The sequence below is a fragment of the Phalangium opilio genome, unplaced genomic scaffold (genome assembly GCF_054372755.1).
Source record: "Phalangium opilio isolate 3A_F unplaced genomic scaffold, DU_Popi_V2 ptg000002l_1, whole genome shotgun sequence".
Taxonomy (NCBI): Eukaryota; Metazoa; Arthropoda; class Arachnida; order Opiliones; family Phalangiidae; genus Phalangium; species Phalangium opilio.
In genome coordinates, this window is record NW_028324144.1 from 3,094,827 (window position 1) to 3,120,167 (window position 25,341).

Here is a 25,341-nt window from a genome sequence, read left to right on the forward strand (position 1 = left end):
AAATTATACCGTATTCAAATCTAAAATGTTATTGTTGATTTAAAAAAAGCATCAGTGAAGATGTTTTAGAAAATCGATTACAATCAAAAACTTTTCACACGAGTTGTAGGAAGGAAGATATTGTTATTCCCAAAACATTTAAAAAAATTTTAAAATTATTATTATATTTATACGCACTAAATAATATACATATTTAATGGATTTTATCAAATTTCACGATTAAAATTATTTATTAAATTACACCATGGTATTTAAAAATGAAGTTGTTATCTATTTAAATGATACTTTCCATTTAAAGAAATCACTAGATTCGACCTTGAAAACTTTTCCAATTACGCGAACTCTGAATATTCTCCTAAACAGAATATCGAACGCCTTCATAGAAATCGAAAAGACTGCTTTTTGGAGAAACAAGCCTTTGTCCTAACCTAAGTTTTAAACAAGATTTTTTTTTTTAAATCTAAATTGTTACAGTTGATTTAAAAGAGTCAATCAAGATAGATGCATTAGAAGCAAAATTTTCAATTAAAAATTTTCACGCGAGTTGTAGGAAGTTACTTAAAGACAATGATATCTAATTTAAATTAATGGGTCATCCTTAAAGCACTACAATCACAACTTGTAAACGGTGACCCTCAGGTCAAAATGTCATAGAAATTACATTTTCAACTCAAAATAGCCCATAGCACCCATTGTACTTCATTCGTCCTACCACTCTTTTTGTAATACTCTGAATTGTTTTGTACTACGGCCATCTTGGAAAATGGCGGCTGGAAATGTAAAAGCCTTCCTATCGGAAAATCGTTTAAACCGCAACCATAACTATACTGGTAGACTATTTGGGGCGGCTTTGTGGTTTTTGCTTTGAATTTTCCCTCAGAAATCTTGGCGCCGCAAAATGTAATCGAAACTCACATTAAAATGGAAAGGTAAGCTTAAATGGGGCAACACCGGGTGCCTTTTGCTAAAACCCTTAAATATAAACACGCGAGCGAAGTAAGTTCTGGTTTGTTGATATCGAATTTTCTTCTCAAAGTTTTGTAAGAAACGCTTAAAAGTATATTAAATAAAGCCAAACCTATTATTTTGCCATTAACTCTATTACGGGTATTATTACCTCGAGTTTAAATGACTTTGTTGAAAAACCGACCAAACGTAATGGTCTTTAAATGGTTTGTAACGCGAGCCTGTTTATAGCAGAATTCAGTCTTAGAAAGGCTAAATATTCCAGAACAAAATCTGCTCCATTCCACGCTTAACCTTTTCCAAGAGTAACTCTTCTAATCTTGGTTTTACCTGGAATATTGACCACCTTCTCGGGGTTTAAGTCGTCACGCTAAAGGAGTTACACAACTCCAATTATATTCTAAATTACGTCCAGTTTCAAGATTACTTTAAATTGCCCCATTACGCTCTAAGCTCCAACGGTTTGAGAAAACGGAGAGTGGTCAACAGAAGGGTGCGGTTAACGTGGTGGATCAAAAAGCATTGACCAATGTCCGTCTTGGGGGTAATTGCGGGAAATACCCAGATTACAAAATTCTATTCAAAGGTTATTGCATAAATGTTCAGAAATTCTGTTAAATTAATCTATTAAGTACTATTAACAATCGAAAATATGAGAAACACTTTCAGTCTTTGAAAAGAGCTAGATTGTAGATGCTAGAATTTACCTGGACTCCAAAATGGAAACAAATGAAACTATGATCCCGGGACTAGACAGCTATAATTAATTAGGCAAGATGCCGGGACTAGACGACTCTAACGGATTAGGCAAGATGCCGGGACTAGACGACTCTAATGGATTAGGCAAGATGCCGGGACTAGACAACTCTAATGGATTAGGCAAGATGCCGGGACTAGACGACTCTAACGGATTAGGCAAGATGCCGGGACTAGACGACTCTAACGGATTAGGCAAGATGCCGGGACTAGACGACTCTAACGGATTAGGCAAGATGCCGGGACTTGACAACTCTAACGGATTCGGCGGGCTCCCGGGACAAGGCAACTATACTAGATTGGGGTATAATTCGCATTTTCAAATAGAAAACGTTATTTATACTTTGTTTTTAAAAGGAGCCAACTATTACAGGAACGTCAATGAGACTGAAATCAACTACGACTATGAGGATGAATATAGCTACTTTAAAATGAAACCAAATGAAATGGAATTTCTCGGAAATAACCGATATTTCAAATACAGGTATAGAATTTGAATTTTCAAATTCTAATTATCCTTGATTGTAAGAAAAAGACGTCAATTATTATAGGTTCGCCAATGACACTGAAATCAACTTGGCAACAACACATGTGAGTTTATAAACATTCTTTTGCGTTGTTGAAGCGGGCTTATTTGTTTGAGAATCAATATTAAACTTTAATTTTTTGTCAGGAATTGTCTGATATAGACAGCAAACGGAGCCAGTTAAAAATCATGATGGAATATTTAGAACGATCCCTGAATATGAGGTAAACACTTCACATTTGGAACTCAATTAGACGACTATTAATTGGGGCGAGCGAGAAAGAACCGCCTTAACGCGATAAATTAATCCTCGCTCGCTCGTTTGAAAAAATTGGCCTGCGAAATGTGGAAAACTCGAATGTATACCGTTGAGTGAAGTGAATTTAGACAAAAGATACCAAAATACTTTAATTGTAATCTAAAAAAATATCTTAGAAACGACTGGAAACTTTTAAAATTATTTGAACGTCAATTTTAATTAATTTGATCGATTCATTTACAGGGTCTATTGTCATTCAGCTACAATTCCTAGTGATATTGGAGTAAGATTTTACGAATAATATTAAAATACCGTGATTAAATAACGAATAACAATTAATCTCTACGGTGGTTTTAGGAATATCATATCATCTCGGCAGACACGCCACGTTCATTTTTCGATAAAAAACTGGAATATGTCACTCCGTCTTCTCCCTGTGGAACGCTCAACAAGATTATAGTGTCCGCTCCCCCGAAGAGAGTCTTATCCACTTCCTTGTCCTTCTTAAACATGGACACTCCAGTAAATTTTGCTTGATAAACATTCCACTCATTACCCTATTCACAAATTTCCATTCTCGGTTCAATTAGGTGGTGATAATAATAGTGTTCACTTTGGTCTTTCTGTCACTTTTGCTCGTCGTTCACTCCATCGTAACCAACAAATACAAAAGGTTGCCCATCAAGAGAGTTGCAAAGAAAATGGCCCGAGAAACCTTGGAAAATATATGGGAGAACGCGTCGCTCTTGTGCGCCGAACGTAAGCGATTAAGTACTCGGTTACATTTGATAACAATTCGTCCTTGAGCGAACTAGTTTCCTGTGAGGACTTCAATTACCAAAGATTATGTCCTCACAACGAAAGATGTCTGGCATTTCAATCACCCATGATAAAGCCAACTGTATAATTTTGTTCCCTATAGCGATTCCCTCCATTTTGCCCCACATTACTTGTCGCCTGCTGGCTGCGTCGTGGCTTATCGGAGTGACTTTCATTCTGTTTTTCTTGGGTTGCTATTTGCGGACGGAGTTCACGACGGAAAGCTACAATGGCATCGACACCCTCTTGGACTTGATCAAATCGGGAGTTACACCAGGAATGGACGGGGATACATACGAACACTTCCGAGTTTCGGTGAATATCCTTCTATATGTTAAGTTTCTATATTCTTCTGACATCATTGTTGCGTATCCTCAGGCAGCCCAGAGCCCTGTTGTTAAAGAATGGCTAGACACACTCGACCAGGAGAAACTTTTCGGCGCTTTATTGCAGAGTGTAGAGGATCAATTTATTCCCATTATTTCCGGGAAGAATGCTGCGATCACAACGGTAGAATATCTGAATTGGATAAAAACATTATTGTACTATCAATCCGATACGAAAAAACTTTATTTTTCGGAACAAGAAGTTGTCTTTGATTACGTACACACCATGTTCAACACCTCTTGGGTGAGAAGAAGTCCCCATGTGCACGAGTCCCTCCAACTGAGGTCGGTAACGAATTTTATGGTAAAATTATGAGCGGGGTTTAAATAATGTTCTATTGCAGCATGGCACCCTTTCTCGAAACGCAAGTTTTCAAATATCTGGAGTTTCAGAACCAATACTCCATTGAACAGCTCAAGTGGGAAAAACCGTTGAAAAGCGCGACTGATTTGGACCTGAGTAGCGTCTGCGTTCCTTTCTACTTCCTTCTCATGCTCTTGTCGGGAACAGTAGCCGTTGTCACAACAGAAATTATCTTCTACTAATTAACTTGAAAGATGCAAAATAAAAACGTCACGACACCAAATCGAATTTCTCGATAATACACAAACTTTGAATTTACTTCACGAACGAAATTACTGCGTGTTGCGATCTACTCTTGAACTTATTATAGGGGGTTATTATGCACTTATGACACCAATGCGATTAAATATTTACTCACTCGCGTTTGAAATTAAATAAAATTAATCAAACTTGGCAAATATATGGATCTATGGTTTTCGTTTCATCAAGAAACTTGGCAATAGAATAGTTGTCATCGTCGTTATGACAGTTTTAACTAGTAGTTAAAAAATAGAGTTGTAGTTTCCACTTAAAATTTCAAAATATATCGCAAATCCAAATTGAATTTCTTGTAAATTGCCAATACTAAATAAAATTATATCGTATTCAAATCTAAAATGTTATTGTTGATTTAAAAGAAGCATCAGAGAAGATCGATGTTTTAGAATGAAAAACGTTTCACACGAGTTGTAGGAAGGAAGATATTGTTATACCCAAAACATGTAAAAATTTTTTTAAAATTATTATTATATTTATACGTACTAAATAATGTACATATTTAATGGATTTTATCAAATTTCACGATTAAAATTATTAAATTACACCATGGTATTTAAACATAAAGTTGTTTTCTATTTAAATGATACTTTCCCTTTAAATAAATCACTAGATTCGACCTTGAAAACTTTTCCAATTCCGCGAACTCATATATATATTTCCTAAACAGAATATCGAACGCCTTTATAAAAATCAAAAGATTGCTTTTTGGAGAAACAAGCCTTTGTCCCAAATATCAACATGAATTCAGATTCAATATTGAATAATCACTCCCCCCCCCCGTTGCATGAACATCCCGGGGGAGGGGAAGAGCCGGGACTAATATGACGTCATAGAACCCGGGAAGTAAAGATTTTGAAGCCCGGAATTCATACCGCCCCCCTCCCCATATATCAATAGAAAATCATTACGTAAGGAACCCATCAAAAGCAAATTATTTATGAAATAAACAAATTCATAGAAAGATGTTTCTAAGCAAGATTATTTTTAGCAGATGCAAATAAAAGGGATGTAAGGGGAGCGTTGGGATATCTTTCCCCCTTGGCATGCATACAGCTAATTGGAATAATTGTGTACGTGAAAACCATTTTCACTAATTATCTGTATATTGTGGGAAGGGCTAGCTAGACTAATCATTATGTATGACCTTGAATTTTACCTCGCGAATTAATAATCTATCTCGCTACTTGTTACTCCTTGGGCCCGTGCCTATATATAGGAATTCGCGTTGCTACCAACCAATGAAATCAGAGTTAGATGAAAGAAGTCAGAATTTTATGAGGCGTGAGTAAGTTCTCAAGCCCGGCCCACAAATCCCAAGTAGAGATCAACAAGGGATATATATGGGAGCACAATGATTCCTAGTAGCTGTATACATTCCTGACTGGCAACCCATATAGGGAAAATTTACTCAAGACTTAAAAATTTCTCCATTTCCCTGAATATTTCTAAAAATTATAAATTTCCCAGAGTTTTCACTGAATTTTTTATCAAAAATTTATTTTGATGACATTTGCATGATGTTCTCAAGAGAGAAAGAAGCGAAGCCTTTGAAAATTCCGAGATAAAGCTGGAAATGTGGCGAATTTATAACTTCTCCCTAATAAAGTAGATATCACTTCTTGGTTATTGTATAGAGTAATGGCAGTACTACGTATGCAAACGTCATACCCTTCTATCTCTTAGCTCAGTGTCATCCGCCTACTGGGAGCGCACAGTATCCCCTCTTACAAGAACGCTCCCAGATGGAGGGATACACAGTCTACGCCCCTCTCTACCGCCACTAGTCTATTGAAGATTTGTTTTTCTGAGGGGGCACAATTTCATTTCGATATATCTAACGTTATAAAAGGTACAAAAGACATGTTTAAAACTTAACGATTTCAATAAAACTCGCCATTTAATAAAAAAGCTACCCAACCGTTATGTTTCTCTTCATGGTTGAATTGTGTTTTAGGAAGATAAATATTTTCAAGTTGGAAACCTCATTTCACCATATTAAACCTTGCACGTCCAATATTTTTAATCTAAGTTTGTTTTTAACTCAAAAATATTTGCCCGACTGTCGAGGCGTCACAAAAAAGTAATCATGGATTTCCAATAACTCCATTTAGGCAACAAGAGTTCTCAAAGTTATCCACCATTTCAATTCGAACCTTGGCAACAGTTAGTGCAGTCAAAGGTACAATCGTGTGCACCGATTACGTTGAGCGACTGGGCCTAATCATGTGACATAAATAGTGGTCAATAATAAGACCCTATTGGACGTATCTTCCGTTATCATTGGTATAGTTTTATGTCAAATCAATTTTGAGTCGAAAATGTAAGTCCAATGATATTACGCCCAAAGTGACACAGTTTACAAGTTACGATTGCGTTGCTTTAATGAAGACCTCCTAGAGTTAATTAAAAAACTGAAAGACAATGATTTCTAATTTAATTCAAGAGGTCATCAGTAAAACACTGCAATCACAACTTGTAAACGGTGACCCTTTGGGCAAAGTGTCATAGAAATTACATTTTCGACTCAAAATTAATCATAGCACCCATTGTACTTCATTCGTCCTACCACCCTTTTTGTAATACTCCGAATTATTTTGTACTACGGCCATCTTTGGAAAATGGCGGCTGGCAATTTTAAAGCCTTCTTTACAGAAAATCGTTTAGCCTGTTTATTGCAGAATTCAGTCTTAGAAAGGGTAAAAATTCCCGCACAAAACCCATTCCCTTCCATGCTTTAACTTTTCCAAAATCAACTCTTCCAATCGCGGTTTTATTAAATTAGCGGGAATATTGACCACCCTATCTGGGTTTGAAACGTCGCGCAAAAACAAACTAACTCCAATTAAATTCTAAAATTGCCTTTAGCTTCAAGATATCTTTAAATTGGCCCATTACGCTTTTAGTTCCAACAGTTCAATAACAAAGCTGAGCGTGGTCAACTGAAGGGTGCGGTTAACGTGTTTGATCAAAAAGTATTACCCATAGTCCTTCGGATTGTAGATGCTAGAATTTACCTGGACTCCAAAGTAAATGATATGGAATTTCTTGGAAATAATAGATATTTTAAATACAGGTATATAATTTGTATTTTCAAATTATAAATGTTATTTATCCTTGATTTTAAAATATTATAGGTTCGCCAATGAGACTGAAATTAACTACGCGACAAATGCGGTGAGTTTAAATCATTTCTTTCGCGTTGTTGAGGCGAGATTTAATCAGGGTCTCGGAATTAAGAAACAGATTTTTGCCATTTCATTTCTTGTCAGTTGTGGTGCAATATAAAGAAGAGAAGAACCAAGTTCCTAATAATGGCGGATTATTTAAAACGATCCCTGAACATGAAGTAAATTCCATATTTGAAATTCTATTAGACGACTATTAATTTTGTCGAGCGAGAAAGAATCGCCTTAACGGGATAAATTAATCCTCGCTCGTTTGGTAAAATTGGTTCGCGAAAACTGAAAAACCCGACGGGTAAAACCGTCGAGCAGTGATTTCAGAATAAAGATACAAAGAATACTTTAATTGTACTCATAAAAATCTCTCAGTAACGATTTGACACTTTTATCATTTTGTCAATTCATTTAAAGGGTCCTGTGGGATTGTGTTAACATTTTAGAGAGAACTGCTAATTTCAATGTAAGTGATACGGAAACGCTTGGCTTAATTACCAATTTACAAAATATAAACATTTAATCGTCGCGATGGTTTTAGAAAACTCATATCTTCACGTTTGACACGCGACGCTCTTTTCTCGATGGCCATCTGGAATATTTCACCCCATCATATCCCTATGGAACAACCAACACGATTATCCTTTCAGCTGCAATGAAGAGAGCCACGTCCACATCCTTTTCCTTCTTAAACATGGACACCCCAGTAGATTTCACTCATTAAAAATCTACTTTACTCACTACCCGATCCATTAATTCCCATTCTCGGTTCAATTAGGTGTTGATTTTAATTGTGTCTACTGTGGTCATTCTGTCACTTTTACTCCTCCTTCACTCCGTCGTAACCAACAAATACAAGTCGTTGCCCACCAAGAAAGTTGTCAAGAAAATGGCCCGAGAAACCCTGGAAAATGTTTGGGACAACGCGTCGCTCTTGTGCGCCGAACGTAAGTGATTAAGCGCACCCCTAACATTTAATAAGAATTCACTCCCACACGAGCCAGTTTGGTGCGAGGGCTTCGATAACCAAAGATGGCTGGCCGAGTGGCTGGCTCTTTAATCACACATGCTAACTGTATGATTCTGTTCCCTATTTAGCTATTCCGTCCATTTTGCCCCACATTACTTGTCGTCTGCTCGCTTCGTCGTGGCTGATCGGAGTGACTTTCATTCTGTTTTACTTGGGTTGTTACATGCGGACAGAGTTCTCGACGGAAAGCTACAGTTACATCGACACCCTCTCGGATTTGATCAAATCGGGAGTCACACCAGCAATGACAAGGGACACATACAAATTCCTCCAAGTTTCGGTGAATGCCTTTCTGTATGTTAAGTTTCTTTATTCATCTGACCGTCTTTGACGCGTATCTACAGGAACCCCAGGACCCTGTTATTAAGGCATGGCTAGACGCACTCGATCCGAAGAAACTTAACGACGATATAATTCATTGTTTCGATGATGAGTTATTTCCCATTATTTCCCGGAAAATAGCAGCAATCACAACGGTCGAAGCGCTGATTGTTCACTTGGACCGTGACTTACCGGCGATCAAAGAAGGATTTTATTTTTCGAAACAGGACGTTTCCTTCGACTACCTACACACCATGTTCAACAGCTCTTGGGTGAGAAGCAGCCCGCAACTGCACGAGTCCCTCCAACTGAGGTTGGTAATGAATTTTATGGTAAAATTATGAAGGGGTTTGACGAATGTTCTATCGCAGCATAGCCGCGCCCTTTTTCGAAATGCAAGTTTTCAAATATATGGATTTTGAGAAACAATACAGGATTGAACAGTTCAAGTGGGAGAAACCGTTGAAAAGCGTGGCTGGTTTGGACCTGAGTAGCGTCGGCGTTCCTTTCTACTTTCTTCTCATGATGTTGTCGGGAACAGTAGCCATTGTCATAACCGAAATAATCTTCTACTAATTAACTTGAAAGATGCAAAGTAAACACGTCACGAATCGAAATGGAATTTCTCGATAATACATCCAAACCTCCTCTGTTCTTCAAAATGACTGCACGTTACGTCACTTCAAATCTTCACACCAAATCTAATTTCTCAATAATGCACAAACTATTTATTTATTTCACGAACGAAATCACTGCGTGTTGCGGTCTACTCTTGAACTTATAAGGGGTAATTACGCGCTTATGACACGAATGCGATTGAACATCTACCCACTCGAGTGTGAACTTGTCATTTTTATGACACTTTTAACTAGTAGTTAAAAAGTAGAGTTGTAGTTTCCACGTAAAATTTCAAAATATAGAGCAAATCCAATTTGAATTTCTTGTAAATTGCCAATACCAAATAAAATTATATCGTATTCAAATCTAAAATGTTATTGTTGATTTAAAGAAAGGGTCAGTGAATAGGTGTTTTAAACAAAAATGAATAATAAAAACTAATCACACGAGTTGTAGGAAGGAAGATATTGCAACTTTCAAGAAAAGTTGAAAAAATTCAATTGAAAAATTAAATTATCTAGTGATTTCTTTACTAGTACTATGCATATTTAATGACTTTCTTTAAAATTTCACGATTTAAATAATACTTTCCCTTTAAAGATATCACTAGATTCGACCTTGAAAACTTTTCTAATTAGACGAACTCTGAATATTCTCCTAAACCGAATATCGAACGCCTTTATAGAAATCAAAAGATTGCTTTTTGGAGAAACAAGCCTTTGTCCCAAAAATCAACATGAATTCAGATTCAATATTGAATTATCACTTCCCCCCTTCCCTGTTGCATTAACATCCCGGGGGAGGGGGAAGAGCCGGGACTAATATGACGTCATAAAACCCGGAAAGTAAAGATTTTGAAGCCCGGAATTCATACCCCCCCCCATATACCAATAGAAAATCATTACGTAAGGAACCCATCAAAAGCAAATTATTTATGAAACAAACAAGTTCATATAAAGATGTTTTTATTTTTTAAGCAAGCTTATTTTTAGCAGATGCAAAAAGAAAAAATAATAAATGGGGATGTAAGGGGAGCGTTGGGATATCTTTACCCCTTAGTATGCATACAGCTAATTGGAATCATTGTGTACGTGAAAACCATTTTCACTCAACGTATCAACTACATTGGTGGATTTTGTTTAGAAGAGCTTGTTAGACTAATCATTATGTATGACCTTGAATTTTACCTCGCGAACTAATAATCTATCTCTCTGCTTGTTACACCTTGCGCCCGTGCCTAGGAACTCACGTTGCAACCAAGCAATGAAAGACGTCAGTTATAAAGACGTCATCAGAATTATTATTAATAGGCGTGACAGATAGTAATTTCTCAAGCCCGGCACATAAACGCCGCGTAGAAATCAACAAGGGATATATATGGGAGCACAATGATTCCTAGTAGCTGTATGCATTACTGATTGGCAACACTTATAGGGAACATTTTCTTAAGCATTAAAAAATTTTCCGATTTTCCTGAATATTTTTAAATTTTTAGTCAACATTTTTTTCCCTAATATTTCAGTGAGGTTCTCCAGGTTTAGGCCTATATAAACCCTGTTAAAGTAGAGCAATGATTGGTCTCTAAGAAAAGAAACCCCAGTAACTCCAAAGATTCTGAGTTTAAAAACTGGTCCAAGCAATTAATAAGCTTGTTTTGAACCAGAGTAAGTGTGCTATTTCCCAGAATGGCAATAACATAGTGGAAACACACGACTACTACTTAGGGCTTTCATTAGCCTTTCATTAATTACTTTCTGGTAATTCCTATTTACCATTAATAAAAATATCTCAGCCCTTAATTACGTACAGTACTATCTTAAAATTGAAACATTTCTAAAACCGAAAACACCTTATTCAAAGAAGAAAAAAAACCACGTGACGTCAATTGGTTCAATTTAACCTGTAAGCTAAGGTGATGTTTGTAGTTTGCTCGATCATTTTCATGGTGAAAGGTTGAAAATCCCATGGGATTCCAGCATATATATATTTATTTAGTATTTACCCTACCTCTAAGTCTAAAAATACTCCAACCTACTAACACCACCTTCGCAAAAACACCAGCGGGATTTAACCATGCAATATCAATAAATATTAAGAGAAATGCAACGTTAAATTGCATTCAAATACTTCCCTCGTGACCCGAATGGAAGACGATAAATACATTGAGATACAAAATCACGTTTCCCGAAATAGAACTCTTGTGTAAGGTAACAAGAAACATTACGATTATTTAATTTCCATATCTACGTGTGTTGAGTGGTACTGAGAGCTACTGAGAGGGGAGGAGCTAAGGGGACGTGACGTCAATATTGGTAGTGTAAATAGGGTCTTGGCAGTACTGCGTCACGCAACGTCAGGCTACCTTCCACTAGTGCTTAAAAACATACCAAGAGGAAGGGCTTATATTACTTTCATTCTGTTAAAAAAGCATACCATAATGGCACTGGGGGCGGAGTTAAGCCCGAATTGCCAAGTCCCTATTGTATGGTTTAAGCTGACGACTTCCAATATGGAAGCCAAAACCGTGGTAAGAGATAGGAGGGTGTGACGTCACGAGTAAGTTCGTAGTAGCAGACTATAGTCTCTTATACCCTTAGACCGGTTTAAAAACATAGTACACGCCCATTAGTATTTTCTTGTAAAATTCATAGCAATAAACTGCGCATGTACCTCGCGAATCTCTTTAGCGGCAATAGAACCCGAGAATCGAGACGAGACTCGGGTTTAGTCATAATGTCGTCTGTGGCCTTAACCAAGGCTTAGTGTCGAAAGCCGATGAAAATACATGTTTCTTAAAGAATTTCATTGTGTAACTATTGTTTTATTTTATTGAAAATCAATTAACTGTATATACTAGGTGGGCTACTGGGTGTTTTATCCATCCCATATTATGTAGCCTAAACTCACAGTTTGGCGCCAAAATATTTGAAATGAAACATTTTTTAGATCTATGTTTTCAGTGTGAAGGGCCACTGATTTAGCTCCGTTTTATGTGAGTAGGCTGATTTTTTATGCCCTTCTAAGACTATAAACAACTATAGTGTTAGAAGTGTTCCAGAGATTTTGAGTAAATTTCGGATTGAATATAAGTAGAAACACTGGTAGAAAATCGCAGTTGCGCCAACACTGAGAAGCAGTGCAGTTAAAAAGGGTATTTGCGTACCTTAATACAGATACACCATATACGCACGGCTACACAAATCTCCCTTTCTATAATCTACGTTTTTGTTATATAATCAAACGCAGGTAGATGATAAAACCCACTCATTCAATTGAAATGAGTGGGCGCTGCAAGCCTAAGTTAAGGTAGAAACGGAATCCCCCAACACTATACAATATCGATTCCGTTAAATAATTGCTAATTAGCGACAATTTAATTGATCCGAGAAATATTTGTCATATCTCGTAGCATAATATAAATGATGCATTGTTTTAATAACGAGGGATATATGTATTCAATTAATTAAAACGAGTTTTGATTCAGAAAAGCTAAGCCTTGGCGGTATATTATCAAGTTACATAATACTAATAAATCGGATCCACAGAGTTTAAATTAAATATTCCACTTACTTTTTCCACATCTCCGTTCCAAAACGTTAGTTGATTTCTTTGTACAATCTCCATTAGGCTGTAAAAGTAAAGTTTTAAAATTAATTATAAGATTCCTCGGGCCGAGGCTTAACTTCGGGAAATTATGTTACTTACTTTTAGCTTGGCACAAAATAATTTATACTAAGCTTTCAGGGGATTTTTACGAAGAAATCTCGAGCACTATTATGGTTTTATCGCGGATTTATTTTAAATTAAACTAATTATTACTTTAAATCGAAGGTAACGAAAGTAACGGAGCTCAATACTCACTTCACTCCACCAAAAACTCAAGCGCGAATGCGATGAAAAGTTTGAACTTTTTTAAGCAGACGACCTTTGTTTGACCTTGAGATAGTAACCGGGCGAAATTTCTGATTCAACGATTTTTTTTCATAAAAAATGTTTATTTCTTAACATAAATATACCAAATTTGATAAGAAATTTATATGAATTAAATGAGGTGGTTTTGTTTAACAAGTGTATACTGAAAATAATCTACTGCTAAGCCTACTTTTAATATAGATTTAATTAAAAAAAAAACTTTTTGGAAAGGAGATATGATTAAACCCTTTACATTTTTCAAATTAACCAAGAATCAGAAATAATTGGTTCACCGGTTCCTTCATCTAAAATAACAAGAACATAACGGATTTAATTTTAAACCTATTTTGAGAGAAAACATTAGGCCTATTTCGCAAAGTAAGAGAATCTTATTTGTACATTAACCCACCATGAGATGTCACTGGTTCTCGTTTCACTGCAATCTTTGTTTGACCTGCGTCTTGTGTAGGGGCACTGGCAGTCACTGTAGATCCCTTCGCACCAGAGATGGATGATGAAACCTTGTTAGGAGTCATCGGAGCGAAGGACAAGATTCGGTACCATCCACGAATGGCAAAACCCTTCTGTAACAATAAACAAAAGAAAAGAAAAAAAAACAAAACACAATAATAAAAATTTTATACGCCAAAAGAAAATGTTAGTAAAAGCTGAGAGCGGAATGTTCAAAGAAGCCGTTGAAACAAACAAAACTAAAACTTTAAATTCCCAGGCCCGTTAGTCATAAAACTAAGTTTTCAAAGTTCAAGGTGATTCCATAGCGAAGATCCAGTTCACAAAAATCTAATTTCGCCTTAACCATGGAGAAATGAAGTAAGATGGAGAGGAATTGATGATGGACGACCAACAGAATGCACTGAAACTCTCCCAGTGTACCTTGCGCATACCCCAGATACCCTACCCTTTGGTAGGAGGTTGTTAAGTGCTGCCGCGTAGCGCCATTATATTTGTATGATAACTAGCTAAATTCAATTTTTAAAACAGAGGGGGCGTCCTTTACGATTCCGCACTGTACGACACTACCTAAACGCCACAGAGGATGCTGGGAGGGCACAGAGGCAACGTTAGAGGTATGGGGGATTACCACTCCATCCCTCTCTCCTTCAAGCTTCCACTCTCTTCTCTCTGTAACTACTATTCCGAAATTTCGATGGAAATGAAATTTTGAACATAATTAGATTTAGTTTAAATCTGGGAGTTACTTTCAAAGAGAAATTCTAGGAATATAGACCACTTCATTAATTGAAAAGTAAAGTAGAAACCAACGTACAGGCCAGAGGCCGCCCTATTTCAGTTAGCTGTTTTCCCTCACGCCAAAAAAACAACCCAAAGCATACACTAGACGCGGGAGGCTATAGCCGACTGGCACTGTCTCTAACGGTGTTTCTTGACGCCCTCTGGTGTTTACTTCCCTTCAGAAATTAATGGAATAGTCTATCATTCATATACAAAACAAGTTTCTAATTTTCCCAAACTCTTCCCTGTCCTTGTATCAAGTCAGAAGAATAACCACGAAAAAAATGTTCGAGAACTGTGATCTAAAATACCAAAAGTTAAATAAACAAATATTAAATACATTTACAAATGGATGGATTATTTTATTTATGGAAGCGATGCTGAAGAAAGGAAACTTTTAGCTATGGTTATCATTAGCATAAAAGATATTTTCTCGCGGAACCCGCGTCAGTGTGTGTGTGTTTGGTAAGGACAGCCTCGATCCCAAAGAATAAGAATAATAACTCGAGAATTCAAAAGCCCCGAAGATATTCTCTCCCCGCATCCTCTTCCTTCTTGAATCTCTGTTTCATCTTGAGCTTCTTTTTGGGATGAGATGAGACGAGAAAGTCGGCCAAGGTTAAGTAAGCTTAAGGAGAAAGAGCTTCGGATCTTCTACATTTTCCTATAAAGTTTTTCTTAAAAATGATGTTAAACAAAAACCCATCCTCACATATTTATGTTAAGGATTCTAGAGAGTCTTTATTTGAAGTTATATGACCCATACCAAAGGGACTGTGAATCATAATGGTTTTCGAGTTGGCATTTCCATTTCTCTTTCTGTGGTGTTTTTAAAACGATCATTCTGAAGTCCAAATCATGACAAAAGGTTAATTTTTACTTCGAATTCATGATAAAACATTCGTTTTACGTCGAAATCATGACAACACGTCCATTTTTATTTCGAAATCAGGATAAGTCAGCCATTTTGATTTGGAAATTATGACAAACGCCCATTTTGACATGATTTTGATTAGGAAATCAGTGTAAGTCAGCCATTTTGATTCGGAAATTATGATAAGTCAGCCATTTTGATTTCAAAATCATGACAAAACGTCCATTTTGATTTTGAAATCCATACAAATCAGCCATTTTGATTTCGAGAAAATGACAAAACAGCCATTTTTACGTCGAATTCATGACATAAAATAAATACTATGTCACAATCATGACACAATATTGATTTTGGATACTAATTCACGACGAAAGATAAATACTGATGTCGAGTACATGTCACGAAAATCATTTTGATTTCGACTAAACAATTTGGTAATATAGCGGGCATTTTGACCGACCCCTTGTTTGAACCAGTTATCTTGTAAAGATGTTGATATCCTTGTAGGATACGTTATTCTATTGATTACCGAAATACTAAAGTCTAGGAGGACACATGCAGTTGTCCGATGATAGATTGGCTGTGTTTCGAAAGAATATATAGCAGAATTTCGCGACTCTATTTATTCAGAACCACTTTTCTTATCAGCAACTACTACTAAGCCTTGGTCCGCAGACAGACACTGTAGGAACTTAGGAAGCGATAATACAACACAAGCGAGATTATGATAAAGAATTTATCGGTCTATTACGAGAAAAGGAAGGAAATGCTTGAATTAAGTCCTATTCAATGTCCCAGCATGCATTTCCTCAAGGTTTTCATTGAAAACAAAACCGGAATCAATTTGATGCTGCAGTTGAGTCAAGTCAAAGAATAGCTTTGCCTTCAAATGATAACAATATGACTTAAAGGGATAATAGCATCTAAACAGATCATTAAATTTTGGATTGATTTTTTTAGAGTGTTCCGAAATGGGTGGGTGGTGGTGGTGGAAAGTACAGTGGGTTCTATGGTCAAGTGGTCATTGGGTAAAACACTTTAATCATAACTTATTTGGGTTTCAAAAATGTCATAAAAGTTACATTTTCGACTCAAATGGAGTTGCCCATTGAACCATCCCTCTGTGCTTCGGTGATACGGTTCCATGTTTGATAAGTAAAACGACATCGTCCTTACGTCACCCTGTTGTTATGATTACGGACTGCGTCACACATGTCACGCTCTATGGGGCATATGCCATACAGATAGACCTTTCCCACCAATCAGAAGGCGACACCGTTTTACGACTTCAATAAATTACTGAGCATTTTCTTGGCAGAATATTTTCAATGGATAATTCCATTAATGCCACATCAAGAGAAGCAAACAGCGCATGGGTGGGAGAGGTGACCTTCTTGGGTTATTTCCCTCGGGCTAAGAAGCAGTTCCACTATCCCTTTAACCAGAAGTAAGATAAGGGACTAGAAGTAAAGAGCTCTAGCATTGGTAATAGATCCTGGCACTAGTGAACAAATTTGAGGATTTTATGCCACCGCTTCCATCCCTGCGCCTACACTGATGAGAAAAAAATTGGTCGAGTTCCAAAAAATTTCCTACCCCCTTCCCCTCAACCTAAAGCCGCGGAACACGGACGCGGGTGCTTGAATCTAGTTCGTCCGTCTACCACCGCGAGCGTCTCACGTTTTGGAGGGAGGGAAAATTCAGAAACCGCTACCAGAGGGCCAACCGTTGGTGTGTTATCAAGAATATTCACTTTCGCCAAGTGAAGAATTTGGTTAACTTGATACTTCTAGTTCCTTATCTTACTTCTGCTTTAACTAATATTTAGAGGGTAAAAATAATACATAGTTTTTTTCAGACAAGTAGGATTGATACCATTTACACAAGGAGGCCTGGATTTTGACTTAAACAATGAGCCTGGCCTTGTTGGGTAACACCCGAAGCCTGAATGGCCCTCCTTGTGCAAATGGTATCAATATCCACCTAGACTGAAAACCTATACACATAAAAGGCTTAAATTTAAGCAGATTTTTCTAACTAAACCATTATTGATTCCCGAGCTTATTTCCCATAATAGGATAGTAATGAAATTTTTTATGCACAAGAGAGAAAGAGAGAGGGGAAAAATCTTGGCTAAAAATAGTCGGATCGGATGACCTATGAATATTGAAATTAAGGTACGAAAATTCTTGGTAAACATCTCGTGTGTACAGTATACCTTCCTAGGAATTCTTCTTTATCTCATACTGTGTACTTTGGTATAAAAATAGCTTTACCAATTTTGGCTAAGTCCTCTTTTCAAGCAGGGTTCATACGTAATTTTGAAATTACCTTTTCAAAGGTCGGGGGTTAAATGGAGTCTGGTGTGTTGACTTTTCAATTGAGTTTTCAAGATAATTCTAATTTCCCCTGATTTTTTACGTGAATTTTTCAAGATAATTAAAATTTCCCATGATTCTTCATGAAAACTATGATTTTCCCATGAGTTTTCAAGATAATTATGATTTTCCACGATTTTTCAAGATAATTATGATTTTCCATGATTTTTCAAGAATATTCTAATATCACCTGATTTTTTCCATGAGTTTTCAAGAAAATTACGATTTTCCCATGAGTTTTCAAAATAATTATGATTTTCCATGATTTTTTAGGAATATCAAGATTTTCCCAAATTTTTCCATGATTTTTCAAGAAATTCATGATTTTTCCATGACTTTTCAAGAAATTCATGATTTTCCCTTGACTTTTCAAGAAATTCATGATTTTCCCTGATTTTTCCATGTGTTTTCAAGAAAATTACGATTTTCCTAATTTTTTCACGAGTTTCCAAGATAATTCTGATTCCCCCTGTCCTTCTCCGTGAGTTTTAACTATAACTATGATTTTTCCTAGTTCCAGGAGTTTTTTCAGGCCCACCATGTTTTCCAAGTTCGTAAGAACCCTGTTTACAGACGCGAATCGGCTAACAGCGTCATATTCGACACCGAAGTACGACGCTTGCATTTAAAAGACTTCACTAAGTAATTAATTACCTAGAAACATTTTGGCTCTTACTTTGGTCTCAAATTGGCCTAAGCCTTAGCCTAATCCCTATTAAAAATTACCAGAAACCAAACGTCCCTTCAGAGGATTAAAACATAAAAAATATAATTTACTCTACTAGTATAATCAAGAATAATAAATTAGAATTAAGAAGAAATCACAGTTTACATGTATAATATCAAAACTAGATAATTCCGAAGTTATCAATAATCCCAGGAATACATACAGCTACTAGGAATAATTTTGTACGCGCCATTTTAACTCAACGTAACTATAGGCGGATTTTGTGGGAGGAGCTAGCTAGACTTATCATTATGTACGACCTTGAATTTTACCTAGTGAATTTATAATCTATCTCGCTGCGCGTTGCACCTAGCGCTTGCACCTGACCAATGAAATCGCAGTTAGAAAGACGCCATCAGAATTATGAGGCATGACGTGTTAGAAGTTGTCAAGCCCGGTATACCCACTAAACCCGAATTCATAGAAACTAACATAGAAGATATTGTATCGCAATCATTCCTAGTAGCCTTATGTATCCCGGTTAATAAGTACTGCAGTAACATGGATAATTTCAGAGGGCCTGACAACACTGTACTCATTATGATAAAGCTAAAAGCGTGGGGGGGGGAGAAAGTTCCTTTGCCGCTTTAGTTTCGTAATTAAGTACTTCATTTTAATATATTTCTGGGATTATTTCCACGGATTTAAGGGAAAAGAAAAGGGATCAGCTTACCCTTAGAAAATTTTCCATTCTAAATGTGGCGCATCCAAGAAACTCGCTGCGTCTAAGAATGAAATAGACAGGAGGACCAAGATTAGACATTGATAAGGTTTCAGGGATTCAAAAATTAATTAAAATGGGGCTTAAAAATTAATTAAAATGGGGCTTAAAAATTAATTAAAATGGGGCTTAAAAATTAATTAAAATGGGGCTTAAAAATTAATTAAAATGGGGCTTAAAAATTAATTAAAATGGGGCTTAAAAATTAATTAAAATGGGGCTTAAAAATTAATTAAAATGGGGCTTAAAAATTAATTAAAATGGGGCTTAAAAATTAATTATAATGGGGCTTAAAAATTAATTAAAATGGGGCTTAAAAATAAATTAAAATGGGGCTTAAAAATTAATTAAAATGGGGCTTAAAAATTAATTAAAATGGGGCTTAAAAATTAATTAAAATGGGGCTTAAAAATTAATTAAAATGGGGCTAAAAATTAATTAAAATGGGGCTAAAAATTAATTAAAATGGGGTTAAAAATTAATTAAAATGGGGTTAAAAATAATTAAAATGGGTTTTAAAAATGATTAAAAAGGGGTTAAAAATTAATTAAAAAGGGGTTAAAAATTAATTAAAATGGGGTTAAAAATTAATTAAAATGGGGTTAAAAATGATTAAAAAGGGGTTAAAAATTAATTAAAATGGGGTTAAAAATTAATTAAAATGGGGTTAAAAATTAATTAAAATGGGCTTAAAAATTAATTAAAATGGGGCTAAAAATTAATTAAAATGGGGTTAAAAATAATTAAAAATACGTTAAAAATAATTAAAATTAGGTTAAAAATAATTAAAATTAGGTTAAAAATAATTAAAATTAGGTTAAAAATAATTAAAATTAGGTTAAAAATAATTAAAATTAGGTTAAAAATAATTAAAATTAGTTTAAAATCTAATAAAATTAGGTTAAAAACTATTAAAATAAGATCAACAAAAATTAATAATATGTTAAAGTAATTAAAGAGAATTTAAAAATATTAAAGATTGTGTGGAAAACAGTCAAAATAAGGTTGATAATATTTCAAATTAAGTTAAAAATAATTAGGAGATTGAATTGAGTTTGTTAAACAAAACAATTTTAGAGAAAAAAAAGATTAATAGCAAGATTCCAACATTTTTCACCTCTGCTTTAAAGGGAGTATAAAACTAACCTAAAATTCAGCTGCAAAACGACTTTAGATAGAATTTCAATTTACTTCCGTTTAACCTGGTTTCAGGAAGTAAAAATACGGGCTTATTCCCTTAACTTCCTTTACTTATACTCCCTTTAATAGACTAGAAAATACTACCGGGGTTTCATGAACCTTTCCGGAAAGCATCACAATCCATATCTTACTTTTTATTGGATTCTCGATTCCAAACGGATATAACCAGTCTCATCTTCAACATTTCCGCGGAAATGGGACTGAGAAGTAAATAAAAATAGACCACCATCATAATAAACATTTAGACCTAAAGATGCTCCACCTATCATACACCATAAGTACATAAGAAAATAACAAAAAGTATGGCACTTTTCATAACTTCAGTGGTTCAAGAAATTATGGCTTGTTCCCGTGATATAAAGGGGTTTTGCAACAATAGGCAACACCAGGGATAGATTTAATTTTAGAAGTAGGAATGGAGTCTAACGGTTAGTATTTACTTCAGTCGGTTAGCTGTGGCATAGGGGCTAGCCACCACCCCTCTATGCATTGTATAGGCGTTAGATAAGTGGCAATAAGTCGCAAGATGACTTGGTCCAATTAGCTAGCTGAACTTGACCACCCAGTATAGAGCCCCTCCCTCCAACACGTAATAACGAAAAGTTTAAATTATCTTATTGGCTGCTCACTTAAACTACGTTTTGATGACGTTGCTGACGGGGACGGCGAAAAATAGTGACGTAATTCCTTTTTACCTCTGTCGCTATGACCCTCCCGCCTCTTCTTTCATACCCCCCCGGTCCCGTCCCGTGGAAGGGGGTCCGGGACTCTGACGCGCCCCCAAATATTACTCTGTTCTCTATTCCTACTTCTAAAATTAAATCCATCCCTGGTAACACAAAGTTGGCGGCAACTCTTAAGGCCCATTCATACCTTCTTACGTTCATGTGACCCTAATTTTCACGTGTTTCATTGATTGAATGTCATACCTTTTCTTGTTAGGTTGTTACTTATACCATAGACGTATGCTTACATTGTAATTTCAAAGCCGAAAAAAGGGTTATTTGTAGATTTTGTGATTTTACTTCTCCAGTTTAAAAGTTGGCTTTTGTCCGGAGCTAATGAGACTTTGACGTAAGCGTTTGATAGCAATGAATTAGACGGAAGTAAATGAACGCCTCGAATTACTAAAGATAAAATCAAGAACTGCTAATTAATTTCTCAATAAGGCTGGTAAAGTTAAATACGGATTAATTATTTAAATCGTACCATTTACAACGAGTTTTGAATGTTGAATCATGTTAATAGATATTTTAATTTTAGCTAAAGATATTTAATAAAACATGAACATATTTTTAAAGTATGCTACCATAAGTTAATAAGATATGTTGCTACTAGTAATAAAAAAAAATTATAGACTTACATTTTCCAAGAACCACTTCTTTCCCTTTGGGTTTGCAAATAATCCTTTTGATGGGCGATCTGGACGAGGTTGAAATATTCATTTTGCTAACTACCCTATCCTTATTAGTACTGTTGTAATTAGAGGCAATTAACGTTTGACTCAAGTCCGTGGCGGATAACAAGCCAATTGGTAAAGTATCCTGCAAAATTATACTTCGGAGTTATTAGTTGGGAGGTGCCTTAAAAACTACATAAATCATTATATCAAGAGCAAATTAAAATAACAGAAAGTCATAAAGTAGGGAGAGAAGCTGTAATGATAGTTTTCACTAAAGGGGTAGAGAAAATTCCTCCCCCTCTCTCAGCCTATGAGAATTCAGCCAATCCAGTAGGGGTAAGAGGTTCGATTTAGCAGACGCCACTAAAGCAATGGCGGTATAGTAGTCCTCGTTTTTAAATGCTAATTATTTTGTAATAAGAGATCATTTATTTTTTTAAATATTTAATTCCTTTCTTTTAAGGTATAATGCTATGTTAACTTATTTTCCTTTAAGGCTTTCATTAACCTGCCCAGTTCTTAGATCACTTTCTGCTAATTCTATTTACATTTGATTATACTCATAACGTACCTGAAGGTAAGTTAATGTTTCAGATTTGGAGGCGTTTGCCTTAATGTCAAAGGTAGCTGTTCCATCTTGACAGGGTTCATTCCGGTGTGAAGTACTTGTCGCCTGGCTAATTAAACCCGTACGTGTAGGATCAAGTAGGGTTCTAACAAAATCTGACAAGCAGGGTAGAGACGATGTCCGTCGATGAGTTTTCCTATTCCACCCACCCCTTCTTGCCAATGTCGCTGTATCTTGAGCGTTTTCGTTTTGAGAGCATCTCGAGTACGCTCGAATATCGGAGACATTTTGGTAGATGGCAAGATCTACTGGAACGTTTTGAGTGAAGAGGGCGACGCTCTCGGCGATGTCCTTCTTAATTACTCTCGTCTGGGCTTCCGCTGGTAACTTGGACGTCTTGCTTGGAGGACTTCCGTGCCAGGGTAAACCATTCTTGGACAAAATCCTTTCCAAATTGAGTTTGACTGACCTTTCGACTAACTTCCCGAGATTGATACGGTGTTCGCAATTGACAACATCAACGACTAAGCTACTGTCCAAGTCCTCGGCGTCGTACCATAAGATTGGTTTTTGGTTTTCAGCGTATCCAATTCCATATCGTAATTTTTCATCCTTTTTTCCGGTATCAACCTTAGAGGACGTTTCTGGATTAGTTTTTTCATCCTCTTTGACATTGGGGATAGCCACCATTACTCCGCGACGGACGTCTGGGTCATTGAACTCCTTTTTTTCTTCAACAGCTGGTTGGATGGTCTTCGCGGTGTATTTAGGGAGAGTATTTCTATTTTCTTGGTGCTTATTGATTATGGGTTGATTGTTTCGGTCGTGAATGGAGTTGCGGTTTTGATTCTGAACTGATACTAAAGCCGGACGGTTGTTGTTTTTTAATGAAGTCGGGGTTAATATGGTGACTTTTTTAGTTGCGGGAAGTTGACGAGTTGGGTTGGTAATGCGCGGTGGGTTTTGTTTTGTCGGTTTGCGCATTTGATTTCGGTTTGACGCTGCTAAGCCTAATTGTTGATTTTCAATCAATCTCAATTTTTCTCTAAGCGCATCGCTGTTAATTTTAGTGGCGTCTCTCGTAGATGACGTCATCATCTTTCCACCACGACTTTTTTCCGCCAATTTAGAGTAAGTGGTGACGAAGCTCATCTCGTCGTCACCCAAGATGGAGTTTTCTTCCCGCATTTTCTTTAACATTTTATAGGCTTCTTTCGCGTTTGGGACGTTGCTAGGGGCAACGGATATGGTCTTGGGACCGTCGTGGTAAGGGTGAACCGCAAAGGGGTATTCTGGTAGCTTGGTAGTGGTTGTTGTAGAAGTAGTTCCTCGTGGTTTGATGGATGGGTACGATTCCTTGATAGGTGATAAGTTCAACTTTGAAATATTCGATGAAATCTGTACACCTTTCTTCGATGATTCTAATTCAGACTTTGTGGAAGTTCTGGTCAGTTGTTGAGCCAAAGAATGGTCAACTAAGTAACTTCGTTTAACAGTTTTCCCAACTGAAGGTCGTGGTTGTTCCACTTTGTTACAAGCAGCTGATTTAGGACGGATTTTCGTTTCCGGGACTCCGATGCAATCTCGAATATGGTCGTACGACGAGGACCGGCGGCAAGGCGGATACCTGTCCATGTCGTTCTTGACCCTAGGCACCACTGAGGGTCTCTTCTGGACTGCTGGTTCCGGTTCCGGTAGATCTTGGTTCAAAGGCCAAACGACGTCTTTGGGTAAATCCGGTGGAGGTTTATTGGAACTTCTGTCACATGATTTTTTGGTAATTGGTTTTGGTTGAGGACGAAACCAATTGCGAAACCATCCTTTCAAAATACTATTGTCTTTGTTTCTCGATGGTTCCATTTTAATAAATTAGTTTGTGATGTCACATATCCTTAATGAAATTTTTAAATAACGATTCAACTAACTTATAAATAGATAGTATCTGGACAAGTGTTGCCAGTCTCATTTGTGGTATATGCAATTCAATCGCTATCTACAACATAACCTTGAAACGCGGTTAAATTTAAGAAATTCATCTAGACCCTTTGGTGCATACTATCATAAGTTCATAAGATATGTTCCCCATAAGTTTGTCAATGGTAACTTAGAAACTGGAGCTTGTCATGAAGTGAGGTAGGTCATAGATTAGAGGTAAAGCGACACCTGGTGAGGTGCTGTCAAGGCTTAGTTATGCAGACTAAATAGGAAGATGGAAGTCCTGCAAAATTAACCACCGAGTGTAGGACTTCAATTCTCGCTTCCGTCGTTCTCTCGAACTAGCTCGACGAGAGCTAAGTCTCTAACATTACGGAGTACAGGAAGTGTCAAACTTATGGACCATATCTTATGACACTATCTATTAGCTGTACAATTTCACGCATTTAAAACCCTTATGGTATTCGAAATTAAACCATAAAGAACTAATTAAATGTGTAAAATTTCAACGAAAAAAATAACATTAAACGCGCAGTCTTGTTTATTTCTTACACCTAACCGTAGTCCGCCGATAAGGTAAACCCAATAACACCACTCCTTTCCGTGGACCTTCAGTGGTCAGTAACGAAAATCTTATTTATAATAACAATGTTTCCCCCAAATCAATATAATTAATGACACCAGTTTAAAGACAATGATCTTATAAGTAAATTAAACATAACATAAAATTAAAAACTTACGTGTAATTCCACTATTAAAGATGTTATAAGAGAACCAATCCAATATAATATCGACCCGTGGTACAAAAACCGTTACAACTCCGTGTTTAAATCCGCCGCTACAAAAACCAGTATTACCACGGGATTGGAACGAACCCCTAAAATTTCACAC

General features: G+C 36.4%; 2 protein-coding genes across 3 annotated transcripts in view; both read right to left on the bottom strand.

Moving 5' to 3' along the window:
• The window catches only part of LOC149718273 (uncharacterized), a 134,707-nt gene extending 121,387 nt beyond the window's left edge, over nt 1-13,320 (bottom strand). The window contains exons 1-2 of one of the 2 annotated variants that reach the window (XM_089839816.1): nt 13,185-13,320; nt 13,050-13,107 (exon numbers count right to left, since the gene is read on the bottom strand). In XM_089839816.1, coding sequence (XP_089695942.1) covers nt 13,050-13,103 — 54 coding nt within the window. In that variant the 5' untranslated portion in view covers nt 13,104-13,107; nt 13,185-13,320. The remainder of the gene's footprint in view (nt 1-13,049; nt 13,108-13,184) is intronic. The other variant, XM_089839890.1, reaches the window with a different exon arrangement.
• A 133-nt stretch (nt 13,321-13,453) lies between these two features.
• LOC149718275 (uncharacterized) lies at nt 13,454-25,339 on the bottom strand. The gene is made up of 9 exons (XM_089840042.1): nt 25,191-25,339; nt 22,519-24,406; nt 21,909-22,089; nt 21,755-21,808; nt 21,519-21,672; nt 20,677-20,745; nt 19,298-19,349; nt 13,801-13,975; nt 13,454-13,696 (listed from the first exon to the last, which is right to left on the bottom strand). Exons 2-9 carry the CDS (start codon nt 24,373-24,375, stop codon nt 13,650-13,652), a joined length of 2,589 nt encoding a protein of 862 aa, XP_089696168.1. The 5' UTR covers nt 24,376-24,406; nt 25,191-25,339; the 3' UTR covers nt 13,454-13,649.
• Nucleotides 25,340-25,341: the final 2 nt, after the last annotated feature.